This window comes from Salmo salar, chromosome 10 (assembly GCF_965601325.2).
Source record: "Salmo salar chromosome 10, fSalSal1, whole genome shotgun sequence".
Classification (NCBI taxonomy): Eukaryota; Metazoa; Chordata; class Actinopteri; order Salmoniformes; family Salmonidae; genus Salmo; species Salmo salar.
This window is the reverse complement of record NC_138300.1, coordinates 119,442,807-119,457,869: the sequence shown is the minus strand read 5'-3', so window position 1 is coordinate 119,457,869 and position 15,063 is coordinate 119,442,807. Positions and strand designations below refer to the sequence as shown.

Below are 15,063 nucleotides of genomic sequence, written 5' to 3'. Positions count from 1 at the left end.
CTTATTATGATCTAGTCATTATTTCTGAAAGGGTTAGGGGGGGGTTTTGTTGAGGGGGCACTGACATCTTGTGTGTATGTGTGTCGGTGTGTGTATGTGTGTCGGTGTGTGTGTGTGTGTGTGTGTGTGTGTGTGTGTGTGTGTGTGTGTGTGTGTCACACAGATTTCAGGAATTGTATTGTTTTATTATGGTCCAGTATGTACGACGTAATAACACTCATTAGTAGACATAATATCACTGATGCTTAGGAGCCAATTCAACAACATTCAGGGGCGGGGTTCTACTTTCAGGGGAACTGATGGCTCTTAAAGAAACTGAGAGGACCTGCATGTTGCTGTGATGGGTTCAACCATTACAGACCTGCATGTTGCTGTGATGGGTTCAACCATTACAGACCTGCATGTTGCTGCAGTGGGTTCAACCATTACAGACCTGCATGTTGCTGTGATGGGTTCAACCATTACAGACCTGCATGTTGCTGCAGTGGGTTCAACCATTACAGACCTGCATGTTGCTGCAGTGGGTTCAACCATTACAGACCTGCATGTTGCTGTGGTAGGTTCAACCATTACAGACCTGCATGTTGCTGTGATGGATTCAACCATTACAGACCTGCATGTTGCTGTGGTGGGTTCAACCATTACAGATCTGCATGTTGCTGTGGTGGGTTCACCCATTACAGACTTGCATGTTGCTGTGGTGGGTTCACCCATTACAGATCTGCATGTTGCTGTGGTGGGTTCACCCATTACAGATCTGCATGTTGCTGTGGTGGGTTCACCCATTACAGATCTGCATGTTGCTGTGGTGGGTTCACCCATTACAGATCTGCATGTTGCTGTGGTGGGTTCACCCATTACAGATCTGCATGTTGCTGTGGTGGGTTCACCCATTACAGACCTGCATGTTGCTGTGGTGGGTTCACCCATTACAGATCTGCATGTTGCTGTGGTGGGTTCACCCATTACAGATCTGCATGTTGCTGTGGTGGGTTCACCCATTACAGATCTGCATGTTGCTGTGGTGGGTTCACCCATTACAGATCTGCATGTTGCTGTGGTGGGTTCACCCATTACAGATCTGCATGTTGCTGTGGTGGGTTCACCCATTACAGACCTGCATGTTGCTGTGGTGGGTTCACCCATTACAGATCTGCATGTTGCTGTGGTGGGTTCACCCATTACAGATCTGCATGTCCAGATAAAGGCTATTTTCTTATCGACATAATCAATTGGACATTTAGTTAATGAAGCCAAGTGAACATCTGGACCCCAGCAGGTTCTTCCAAGGTCAATAAGGGTGCACGTACAAGCGTGTGTGTATGTTAAGGGGGCAGCTGGCCAGGTGTGTCCCCAGGTCTACTGAGGAACTGTTATTTCCTCCAGGACACCTCCTTCCTACTCTCTGACACTCTGGCATCCTGGGACATGAAGTCTCCAGGCTGTCCTTAGCCATCTGTCCCAATGTCACTTTAACTAAAAACACTGACAGCACTGAAAGCAAGAGGACATTTTTCCTACAAATTAAGAGTTTATTTTAAAAAGTCTTTATCGAATATTTTTCACGGTTGTGTTTTTTCATCAGAAATAACTGCTGATGGATACCTTCATGTACGTGTAACATATTACTTTTAAATGGATGTGTATTTCATTTTTTGTTTAACTGGAATGTTTGTATCCTGTGTATTTGACTGTGATATGTGGTTGTCTCATCTAGCTATCTTAAGATAAATGCCAGTGGTGTAAAGTACTTCAGTAAATATACTTTAAAGTACTACTTAAGTAGTTATTTTGGGTATCTGTACTTTACTATTGTCACGAATGCACTGAGAGTCAGGAAGCAAGTTCAGGGAGTGAGTGCTCTAATAAATAAACAAAACATAAGACACGAAACACAAACAACCCACCGACATGAAAACAGAGTCAATAACACCTGAGGAAAGAACCAAGGGGAGTGACAGATATAGGGAAGATAATCAAGGAGGTGATGGAGTCCAGGTGAGTGTCATGAGGCGCTGGTGCGCGAGAAGATGGTGACAGGTGTGCGGATAATCAGCAGCCTGATGACCTAGAGGCTGGAGAGGGAGTATATGTGACAAGTATTTCTATTTTTGACTACTTTTACTTTTACTTCACTACATTCCTGAAGAAAAATAATGTACTATTTACTCCATACATTTTCCATGACACCCAAAAGTACTTGTTACCTTTTGAATTCTTAGCAGGACAGGAAAATGTTCCAATTCACACACTTAAAGAGAACATCCCTGGTTATCCCCTGCCTCTGATCTGGTGTACTCAATAAACACAAATGATTAGTTTGTAATTAATTTTGTCTGAGTATTGGATTGGGCCCCTGGCTATCCATAACAAATGTAATAAAAATGGTGCTGTCTGGTTTTCTTTATATAAGGGACTTGAAGTGATTTATACTTTTACTTTTGATATTTAAGTATATTTTAGCAGTTACATTTACTTTTGATACTATTTTAGATGTTTAACTCAAGTCTTATTTTACTGGGTGACTTTCACTTTTACTTAAGTCATTTTCTATTAAGGTATCTTTACTTTTACTCAAGTATGACAATTGGGTACTTTTTCCACCACTGATGAATGCACTTACTGTTCATCGCTCTGGATGAAAGCATCTATTAAATGTCAAATGTAAACGTTTAGATCTCATATCACTGCATTGAATTATACAAAAAAATATAAAAAAAATATTGATGTCACAAATGTATTATTTGTACATTTCTTTATAAAAAAAATATAGTTATTTGTTACATTAGACTGTGTAAAACCTAACAATACTACTTATATCTCTGAGAGTGAGGCAGATTTATAACATTTTGCAACAAAAAAACCCTGATTATTTGTCTCTCTGAAATGAAACCATCAAGTGATAGATTTTTAAACAAATACATGTCTGTTATTGAAAAATCCAATCACAAGATTAGCTAGTGAAAAAATACATACATCTTTTTCATCATTTCTTTAAACAATAAAAGCTAATTTACCAACATTTCTGAAAAAGGATATCCTCTATGGGCTAGGTGGGACGCTTGCGTCCCACCTACGTAACAGCCACTGGCAGCCTGTGGCGCGATTTTCAAAACGTTAAAAATCCTATTACTTCAATTTCTCAAACATATGACTATTTTACAGCTATTTAAAGACAAGACTCTCGTTAATCTAACCACACTGTCCGATTTCAAAAAGGCTTTACAACGAAAGCAAAACATTAGATTATGTCAGCAGAGTACCAAGCCAGAAATAATCAGACACCCATTTTTCAAGCCAGCATATAATGTCACCAAAACCCAGAAGACAGCTAAATGCAGCACTCACCTTTGATGATCTTCATCAGATGACAACCCTAGGACATTATGTTATACAATACATGCATGTTTTGTTCAATCAAGTTCATATTTATATCAAAAACCAGCTTTTTACATTAGCATGTGACGTTCAGAACTAGCATACCCCCCGCAAACTTCCGGGGAATTCGCTAACATTTTACTAAATTACTCACGATAAACGTTCACAAAAAGCATAACAATTATTTTAAGAATTATAGATACAGACCTCCTCTATGCACTCGATATGTCCGATTTTAAAATAGCTTTTTGGTGAAAGCACATTTTGCAATATTCTAAGTACATAGCCCAGGCATCACGGGCTCGCTATTTAGACACCCGGCAAGTTTAGCACTCACCATAATCATATTTACTATTATAAAAGTTTGATTACCTTTTGTTGTCTTCGTCAGAATGCACACCCAGGACTGCTACTTCAATAACAAATGTTGGTTTGGTCCAAAATAATCCATCGTTATATCCGAATAGCGGCGTTTTGTTCGTGCGTTCCAGACACTATCCGAAATAGTAAAGAAGTGTCGCGCGCATGGCGCAATTCGTGACAATAAAATTCTAAATATTCCATTACCGTACTTCGAAGCATGTCAACCGCTGTTTAAAATCAATTTTTACGACATTTTTCTCGTAGAAAAGCGATAATATTCCGACAGGGAATCTCCTTTTCGGCAAACAGAGGAAAAAATCCCAAAGGCGGGGGCGGTCGGGTCATGCGCATAAACCCAGTGTCCCTTGATCGGCCACTTGAGAAAGGCGATAATGTGTTTCAGCCTGGGGCTGGAATGACGACATTCTGTTTTTTCCCGGGCTCTGAGCGCCTATGGACGACGTGGGAAGTCTCACGTTAGAGCAGAGATCCTTAGTAAATGATAGAGATGGAAAAGAAGTTCAAGAAATGGTCAGACAGGCCACTTCCTGTAAAGGAATCTCTCAGGTTTTGACCTGCCATTTGAGTTCTGTTATACTCACAGACACCATTCAAACAGTTTTAGAAAATGTAGGGTGTTTTCTATCCATATGTAATAAGTATATGCATATTGTAGTTACTGGGTAGGAGTGGTAACCAGATTAAATCGGGTATGTTTTTTATCCAGCCGTGTCAATACTGCCCCCTAGCCCTAACAGGATATATAGCGATTTGGAATAAAACTCTTCAAATATCAATAAATTCTATGTGGTCTTTTGAGAACATGAGAGCACGACCCAACTTAAACAGGCTATTTCTGCTTCCACATCCCAAACCATAACACTCTAAAGACTAATCACAGACATTACATTTGTCGCAAATAACATTACTGTAAGAGAACCACTACAGTTGGTTTCCTCCTGGCTTGACCAGTGTGTGACTACCACTCAGTAGCCATCCAGACCAGTGTGTGACTACCACTCAGTAGCCATCCAGACCAGTCTGTGACTACAGTAGCACTCAGTAGCCATCCAGACCAGTCTGTGACTACCACTCAGTAGCCATCCAGACCAGTCTGTGACTACAGTACCACTCAGTAGCCATCCAGACCAGTCTGTGACTACCGTACCACTCAGTAGCCATCCAGACCAGTCTGTGACTACCACTCAGTAGCCATCCAGACCAGTCTGTGACTACCACTCAGTAGCCATCCAGACCAGTCTGTGACTACCACTCAGTAGCCATCCAGACCAGTCTGTGACTACCACTCAGTAGCCATCCAGACCAGTGTGTGACTACCACTCAGTAGCCAACCAGACCAGTGTTGATATCACAAGCATGAAAGCAGGAGCAGTCAAACCCTACACTCACACCAATGTGTTATTGGTACCGAGTAAAACCAACCCCAGCACTTCTACCTTTTGCCCTAAATAAAGGTTCCCTCTTTGCTTGACCAGCAAGACCCTCTCTCTCTCTCTCTCCTTCACCACCCCTATGGCTCTGAGCCACAGCAAGCAGCTCAGCTCTGCCACAGGAGTGGTAATGTGTAAACACTGATGGCTTGAAAAGTGGACCTATCCAAAGAGCAAATACCACTGGAATAAGCTCTGCGGTTGCTGTTACACCTGCCTTTCAGCATAGAGAAACAGTGATTCTGTAAATGTACATCTATTGCAGTTAGCTTTGAGCCGTGATGGTGGGTACTGTGCCAGTTGCAGGCTGATCAACCTGAAACTCATACAAACTACTTTCCTTATTGGGTCTCTCTTATTAACCCCATTGAGGCTCTAAAGCACTTCTAACATTGTGTGCCAAGGGGACTGGAAATGTCACAGGCCTAATATAGCTCACTCAGTGCATGATGATGCAGCTAATTCATTATCATTCATTCATGACTAGCCCTGTTTATACTCTTCCATCCATTGTGCTGCCTCCACACACACACACACACACACACACACACACATTCTGCATAATGCACTGTAACTACATGTATCGCTCATTAGTAGCTTCAGATCAGCCTAGTTGATATATGTCTGCTCCTATCATCAGTAATGTTAGTACTCTACTGACTAGAGGGACCAAAGGCATCATAGACTAGCTCTAAACTCTAGTAGCATCACTCTTCAATGAGCTGGTCCAAGAGAAGTGCCTATCGTTGACATGCTGTTTTTTTATGTGTGTGTGTGTGTGTGTGTGTTGTTGTTGATTGTAATTAAGGCATGATGTTGTAGAGCAATGAGGTCAATCCCAGGGCTTTCTAATCAAACCAACTCAAGAGGTTCTGGCAGCCAGATAGCTACTAATTAATCTGAGTACCACACTCCCGTATTAGGATTATAGCTAACAGAGCAACAAGCTCTCCCAGTCTCACTGCAGAATCCAACGTTTGTCCATAAACTTACAATTTTGAAGGCTACGTTTAGGCATATATTCCGAATGGTTAAGATAAGGGTTAACACAGTTCTTATTCAGTGCAGCTGATTAAAGTCTCCTGACCCGCTGATAAGGCCACAGGAAGTGGACTATAAGCGTTGTTTACAAATCGTTTGTACTGTGGGAAACAGCATTCACCATAATAACACTACTGTATCCTAAAGTAGCCTAACACAATACTCCTACACACTAAGAAAATAGGGTTCCTCAATGTGTTCTTTGGGAAGGTGCTGGTTCTATAGTGGAACCATGATGACTCAAAGAACCCATTGAGCCCTTCAATGGTTCTTTGCAGTTCAGGAAAGGGTTCTTTCCTCTTTTACCTATTAATATGTAGGTATAGTTTTTCTTGATCGCTAAGACACGTTGAATGAAACTGGGGTCCACTTAGATCTCCATCAGAACCTAATGGGTACAACAGTATTCTTTTTCACACACAATGCAAATGCTAAGCAAATGTTTTTTTTGCAACAACAAAAAAGTAAACACAACTCTCTACAAAAGACTCAAAAGTCAGTTGAGTAGATCAAAAGTCAACATTCTGGTCACAGCTGATACAAATTACTTCCATGAATGTGAACTTCTTCTGCACACGTGCAAAACGTCTTTGCGCAATTGTTCAATCAGCAATCAGTCCTTCTTCATGTGTAAAAGAGGCCACCTTTGAGTTGCTATTGGCAAGAATGGATCAGACGTTCCAGGGCTAGCACACCTGATGCAACTTAACACAATAATCACATTCCAAATCAATAATCACATCTCAAATCAATAATCACATCCCAAATCAATAATAACATCTCAAATCAATAATCACATCCCAAATCAATAATCACATCTCAAATCAATAATCACATCTCAAATCAATAATCACATCCCAAATCAATAATCACATCTCAAATCAATAATCACATCCCAAATCAATAATCACATCCCAAATCAATAATCACATCTCAAATCAATAATCACATCCCAAATCAATAATCACATCTCAAATCAATAATCACATCTCAAATCAATAATCACATCCCAAATCAATAATCACATCTCAAATCAATAATCACATCTCATATCTAAATGTTATTTATCACAACGCTTTGTAAACAACAGGTGTAGACTAACAGTGAAATGCCTATTTAGGGACCTTCCCAACAATGCAGAGAGAAAAATATAGAATGAATAGAAAAATAATAACACGAGGAATAAATACACAATGAGTAACGATAACTTGGATATATACACGGGGTACCAGTACTGAGTCAATATACAGGGGTATGAGGTAATAACTTGGATATATACACGGGGTACCAGTACTGAGTCAATGTGCAGGGGTACGAGGTAATAACTTGGATATATACACAGGGTACCAGTACTGAGTCAATGTGCAGGGGTATGAGGTAATAACTTGACTATATATACAGGGTACCAGTACTGAGTCAATATACAGGGGTATGAGGTAATAACTTGACTATATACACAGGGTACCAGTACTGAGTCAATGTGCAGGGGTATTAGGTAATAACTTGGATATATACACGGGGTACCAGTACTGAGTCAATGTGCAGGGGTACGAGGTAATAACTTGGATATATACACAGGGTACCAGTACTGAGTCAATGTGCAGGGGTATGAGGTAATAACTTGGATATATACACAGGGTACCAGTACTGAGTCAATGTGCAGGGGTATGAGGTAATAACTTGGATATATACACGGGGTACCAGTACTGAGTCAATGTGCAGGGGTATGAGGTAATAACTTGGATATATACACAGGGTACCAGTACTGAGTCAATATACAGGGGTATGAGGTAATAACTTGGATATATACACAGGGTACCAGTACTGAGTCAGTGTGCAGGGGTATGAGGTAATAACTTGGCTATATACACGGGGTACCAGTACTGAGTCAATATACAGGGGTACGAGGTAATAACTTGGATATATACAGGGTACCAGTACTGAGTCAATGTGCAGGGGTATGAGGTAATAACTTGGCTATATACACGGGGTACCAGTAGAGTGTTGGTGTGCAGGAGTACGAGGTAATTGAGGTATGTTATGTACATACAGTGCATTCAGAAAGTATTCAGACCCCTCCCTTTTTTCTACATTTTCTTATTTTACAGACTTATAGCTAAGGGTCTGAATACTTATGTAAATACTTTTTTTGTCATGAATTCTTTTAATTTGCAAAAATATTTAACATTTTAGATTCTTCAAAGTAGCCACCATTTGCCTTCATGACAGCTTTAAATATTCTTTGCATTCTTTCAGCCAACTTCACCTGAAATGCTTTCCCAATAGTCTTGCAGGAGTTCCCACATATGTTGAGCACTTGTTGGCTGCTTTTCCTTCACTCTGCAGTCCAACTCATCCCAAACCATCTCAATTGAGTCGAGGTCGGGTGATTGTGGAGGTCAGGTTTTCTGATGCAGTACTCCATCACTCTCCTTCTTGGTCAAATAGCCCTTGCATAGCCTGGAGATGTGTTGGGTCATTGTCCTGTCCCACTAAGCGCAAACCAAATGGGATGGTGTATCGCTGCAGAGTGCTGTGATAGCCATGCTGGTTAAGTGTGCCTTGAATTCTAAATAAATCATTGACAGTGTCACGAAGCAAAGCACTCCCACACAATCACACCTCCTCCGCCATGCTTCACAGTGGGAACCACACATGCAGAGATCATCCATTCACCTACTCTGCGTCTCATGAAGACATGGTGATTGGAACAAAAAAATCACAAATTTGGACTCATCAGACCAAAGGACAGATTTCCACCGCTCTAATAACCATTGCTCATGTTTCTTGCCCCAAGCAAGTATTTTCTTATTATTGGTGTCCTTTAGCAGTGGTTTCTTTGCAGCAATTCTACCATGAAGGCCTGATTCACGCAGTCTCCTCTGAACAGTTGATGTTGAGATGTGTCTGTTACTTGAACTCTGTGAAGCATTTATTTGGGCTGCAATTTCTGACACTGGTAACTCTAATGAACTTATCCTCTGCATCAGAGGTAACTCTGGATCTTCCTTTCCTGTGGCGGTCCTCATGAGAGTCAGTTTCATCATAGTGCTTGATGGTTTTTGCGACTGCACTGGAGAAACTTTCAAAGTTCTTGGAATTTTCCACATTGACTGACCTTCATGTCTGGAAGTAATGATGGACTGTTGTTTCTCTTTGCTTATTTGAGCTGTTATTTCCATAATATGGACTTGGTCTTTTACCAAATAGGGCTATCTTCTGTATACCACCCCTACCTTGTCACAACACAACGGAATGGCTCAAACGCATTAAGAAGGAAAGAAATTCCACAAATTAACTTTTAACAAGGCACACCTGTTAACTTCCCTGGGCTAGGTGGGACGCTTGTTTCCCACCCTAGTCAACAGCCAGTGGAATCGCGTGGCGCGAAATACAAATACCTCAAAAATGCTATAACTTAAATTTCTCAAACATATGACTATTTTACACCATTTTAAAGACAAGACTCTCGTTAATCTAACCACATTGTCCGATTTCAAAAAGGCTTTACAGCGAAAACAAAACATTAGATTATGTCAGGAGAGTACCCTGCCAAAAATAATCACACAGCCATTTTCAAAGCAAGCATATATGTCACAAAAAGCAAAACCACAGCTAAATGCAGCATTAACCTTTGATGATCTTCATCAGATGACACTCCTAGGACATTATGTTATACAATACATGCATGTTTTGTTCAATCAAGTTCATATTTATATCAAAAACCAGCTTTTTACATTAGCATGTGATGTTCAGAACTAGCATACCCACCAAAAACTTCTGGTGAATTTACTAAATTACTCATGATAAACGTTCACAAAATACATAACAATTATTTTAAGAACTATAGATACAGAACTCCTTTATGCAATCGCGGTGTCAGATTTTAAAATAGCTTTTCGGCGAAAGCACATTTTGCAATATTCTGAGTACATAGCTCGGCCGTCACGGATAGCTATTTTGACACCCACCAAGTTTGGGACTCACTAAACTCAGAATTACTATTAGAAAAATTGGATTACCTTTGCTGTTCTTCATCAGAATGCACTCCCAGGACTTCTACTTCAACAACAAATGTTGTTTTGGTTCCAAATAATCCATAGTTATATTGAAATAGCTCCGTTTTGTTCATGCGTTCAGGTCACTATCCGAAGAGTGACGCGCGAGCGCATTTCGTGACAAAAAAATTAAAAATATTCCATTACCGTACTTAGAAGCATGTCAAACGCTGTGTAAAATCAATTTTTATGCTATTTTTCTCGTAAAATAGCGATAATATTCCAACCGGGCAACGTTGTATTCATTCAAAGGCTGAAAGAAAAAAATTGAGAATTGTCGTGAAAGCGCATCTCAGTCTCATTGTCCCCAGGCTGACCACCCACAAACAGAGCTGTTGTACTTTGCCCAGAGACAGCAGACACCCCATTCCACTTTCTGGCGGCTTTAGAGAGGCAATGGGAGCCTTAGAAAGTGTCACGTTACAGCACATATGCTGTATTTGTGATAGAGATGCAACAGATGGACAACAAATTGTCAGACAGGGCACTTCCTGTATGGAATCTTCTCAGGCTTTGGCCTGCCATATGAGTGCTGTTATACTCACAGACACCATTCAAACAGTTTTAGAAACTTTAGAGTGTTTTCTATCCAAATCTACTAATTATATGCATATTCTCGCTTCTGGGCAAGAGTAGTAACCAGTTTAAAGCGGGTACGTTTTTTATCTGGCCGTGCAAATACTGCCCCCTAGCCCCAACAGGTTTGAATTGAAATTCATTTCAGGTGACTACCTCATGAAGAAGGTTGAGAGAAGGTCAAGAGTGTGCAAATTCTTCTTTGAAAAATCTGAAATATAAAATATATAACACTTTTGTGGTTACAACATGATTCCTTAGGTGTTATTTCATAGTTTTGATGTTTTCACTAATATTCTACAAAGTACAAAATAGTAAAAAATTAAGAAAAACCCTTGAATGAGTAGGTGTGTCCAAACTTTTGACTGGTACTCCATATATTTAATCCGTTTTAGAATAAGCCTCGAAATTGAGCTCAGGTGCATCCTGTTTCCATTGATCATCCTTGAGATGTCTCTACAACTTGATTGCAGTCCATCTGTGGTAAATTCAATTGATTTTACATGATTTGGAAAGACACACACCTGTCTATATAAGGTCCCACAGTTGACATTGCATGTCAGAGAAAAAACCAAGCTATGAGGTTGAAGGAATTGTCCATAGAGCTCCGAGACAGGGTTGATGTTGAGGCACAGATCTGGGGAAGGTTACCAAAAAATGTCTGCAGCATTGAAGGTCCCCAAGAACAGTTGCCTCCATCATTACTAAATGGAAGAAGTTTGGAACCACCAAGAGTCTTCCTAGAGCTGGCCGCCCGGCCAAACTGATTAATCGGGGGCCTTGGTCAGGGGTGACCAAGAACCCGATGGTCACTCTGACAGAGCTCCAGAGTTCCTCTGTGGAGACGGGAGAACCTTCCAGAAGGACAACAGTCTTCGCAGCACTCCATCTAAGGAACCTTAGGGAATGGTTCTTTATAGCATCATACAGGTTCCAGTTTGGAACCTTATGAACATGGTTCTTTATAGAAACTTCCAAAAATGTTTTATATAGCACCGAAGGGGGATCTGTTATGGTTACAAACCAAATAACCCTTATTTGGCACAATATAAAGTACTTTTTTTGTGTATAGCTAACTGTAGCCACGCACAGTATTCTTAGCTAAATTAGTACAGTTAGCTAACTGTGGACATGCACAATGTTCCTTGCTAAAACAGTACAGTTAGCTAACTGTAGACATGCACAGTGTCCCTAGCTAAAACAACACCGTTAGCTAACTGTAGACATGCACAGTGTTCCTAGCTAAAACAGTACAGCTAGCTAACTGTAGACATGCACAGTGTTCCTAGCTAAAACAGTACAGCTAGCTAACTGTAGACATGCACAGTGTTCCTAGCTAAAACAGTACAGCTAGCTAACTGTGGACATGCACAGTGTTCCTAGCTAAAACAGTACAGCTAGCTAACTGTAGCCATGCACAGTGTTCCTAGCTAAAACAGTACAGCTAGCTAACTGTAGACATGCACAGTGTTCCTAGCTAAAACAGTACCGCTAGCTAACTGTGGACATGTACAGTGTTCCTAGCTAAAACAGTACAGTTAGCTAACTGTAGCCATGCACAGTGTCCCTAGCTAAAACAGTACAGTTAGCTAACTGTGGACATACACAGTGTTCCTAGCTAAAACAGTACAGCTAGCTAACTGTAGACATGCACAGTGTTCGTTGCTTTGGAGAACAGTGTTGCTTTGGAGCTCTGCCGTGCGTACTTTGGAACTTGGAAAGCTTAAAAGAAGCAGGGTTTATGTTTGTTCTGTTCGTTCAGTGGTGGTAGTGCATCTGATTTCTGCGTGTGTGTTTTGTGGAGCAGATAGACAGCGACAGCTTGTGATTAGTGACAGTGGTGGTGCTGAGCTGGGTGACGGGCTGGCTGGGTGACTCCTAGGGAAGTGGAAAATGGCTTTACGAGGCCTGTGGGAGGACACACGCACACACACACACACACACACACACACACACACACACACTGCAATGTTCATTAGAGTACATAAAGTCGAAAGGCTCCACCGGGCCATTAGGCTGTGAAAGGAACCAAAGTAAACTTAAACCTGACTGTAAAATTGAATTAGAAAGCCCGGTGCTTAATGGAAAGTTAAAAAAATCAAAATAAACAAACCCTCCAGCATTTACTGATTCCCTCCATTTCTTTCCCTGTTTTTTCCTTTCATTATTTAGCCTAGTTGAACAGCAGCAGGTGAGGAGAATAAGGATTTTCACAAGATAACATACTGTAATCTATAATAGAGAATGAATGATCGTGATTGGGGTTGTTGCGGTTGTTTTAGCACCCTTAAGTTGAGAAATTGTATTTCACTCTGGATAAAACTGTCTGCTTTATGACTAACATGTAAATGTACATAATTGTAATTTCTCTCTCCCTCTGATTTCCCTACAGATGCCAGAATGGGACAACAAAAGAAGCTCAAGAGGATCTCAGGTTAGTGTTTATCACCTTAACACACAGAGATATACTGGCTCGTCAGGTTAGTGTTTATCACCCCTTAACACACAGAGATATACTGGCTCATCAGGTTAGTGTTTATAACCCCTTAACACACAGAGATATACTGGCTCGTCAGGTTAGTGTTTATAACCCCTTAACACACAGATATATACTGGCTTGTCAGGTTAGTGTTTATAACCCCTTAACACACAGAGATATACTGGCTCGTCAGGTTAGTGTTTATAACCCCTTAACACACAGAGATATACTGGCTCGTCAGGTTAGTGTTTATAACCCCTTAACACACAGATATATACTGGCTCGTCAGGTTAGTGTTTATAACCCCTTAACACACAGAGATATACTGGCTCGTCAGGTTAGTGTTTATAACCCCTTAACACACAGAGATATACTGGCTTGTCAGGTTAGTGTTTATAACCCCTTAACACACAGAGATATACTGGCTTGTCAGGTTAGTGTTTATAACCCCTTAACACACAGAGATACACTGGCTCGTCAGGTTAGTGTTTATAACCCCTTAACACACAGATATATACTGGCTCGTCAGGTTAGTGTTTATAACCCCTTAACACACAGAGATAAACTGGCTCGTCAGGTTAGTGTTTATAACCCCTTAACACACAGAGATACACTGGCTCGTCAGGTTAGTGTTTATAACCCCTTAACACACAGAGATACACTGGCTCGTCAGGTTAGTGTTTATAACCCCTTAACACACAGAGATATACTGGCTCGTCAGGTTAGTGTTTATAACCCCTTAACACACAGAGATATACTGGCTCGTCAGGTTAGTGTTTATAACCCCTTAACACACAGAGATACACTGGCTCGTCAGGTTAGTGTTTATAACCCCTTAACACACAGAGATACACTGGCTCGTCAGGTTAGTGTTTATAACCCCTTAACACACAGAGATACACTGGCTCGTCAGGTTAGTGTTTATAACCCCTTAACACACAGAGATATACTGGCTTGTCAGGTTAGTGTTTATAACCCCTTAACACACAGAGATACACTGGCTTGTCAGGTTAGTGTTTATAACCCCTTAACACACAGAGATACACTGGCTCGTCAGGTTAGTGTTTATAACCCCTTAACACACAGAGATATACTGGCTTGTCAGGTTAGTGTTTATAACCCCTTAACACACAGAGATACACTGGCTCGTCAGGTTAGTGTTTATAACCCCTTAACACACAGAGATATACTGGCTCGTCAGGTTAGTGTTTATAACCCCTTAACACACAGAGATATACTGGCTCGTCAGGTTAGTGTTTATAACCCCTTAACACACAGAGATATACTGGCTTGTCAGGTTAGTGTTTATAACCCCTTAACACACAGAGATATACTGGCTTGTCAGGTTAGTGTTTATAACCCCTTAACACACAGAGATACACTGGCTCGTCAGGTTAGTGTTTATAACCCCTTAACACACAGAGATACACTGGCTCGTCAGGTTAGTGTTTATAACCCCTTAACACACAGAGATACACTGGCTCGTCAGGTTAGTGTTTATAACCCCTTAACACACAGAGATACACTGGCTCGTCAGGTTAGTGTTTATAACCCCTTAACACACAGAGATACACTGGCTCGTCAGGTTAGTGTTTATAACCCCTTAACACACAGAGATACACTGGCTCGTCAGGTTAGTGTTTATAACCCCTTAACACACAGAGATATACTGGCTCGTCAGGTTAGTGTTTATAACCCCTTAACACACAGAGATATA

General features: G+C 40.8%; 1 protein-coding gene across 2 annotated transcripts in view; it reads left to right on the top strand.

Moving 5' to 3' along the window:
* LOC106561697 (cGMP-inhibited 3',5'-cyclic phosphodiesterase 3A) overlaps positions 1 to 15,063 on the top strand; it is a 224,941-nt gene that overhangs the window by 116,655 nt on the left and 93,223 nt on the right. For both annotated transcript variants that reach the window (XM_014125905.3, XM_045688503.2), the window contains exon 2: positions 13,260 to 13,301. In XM_014125905.3, coding sequence (XP_013981380.3) covers positions 13,260 to 13,301 — 42 coding nt within the window. The remainder of the gene's footprint in view (positions 1 to 13,259; positions 13,302 to 15,063) is intronic.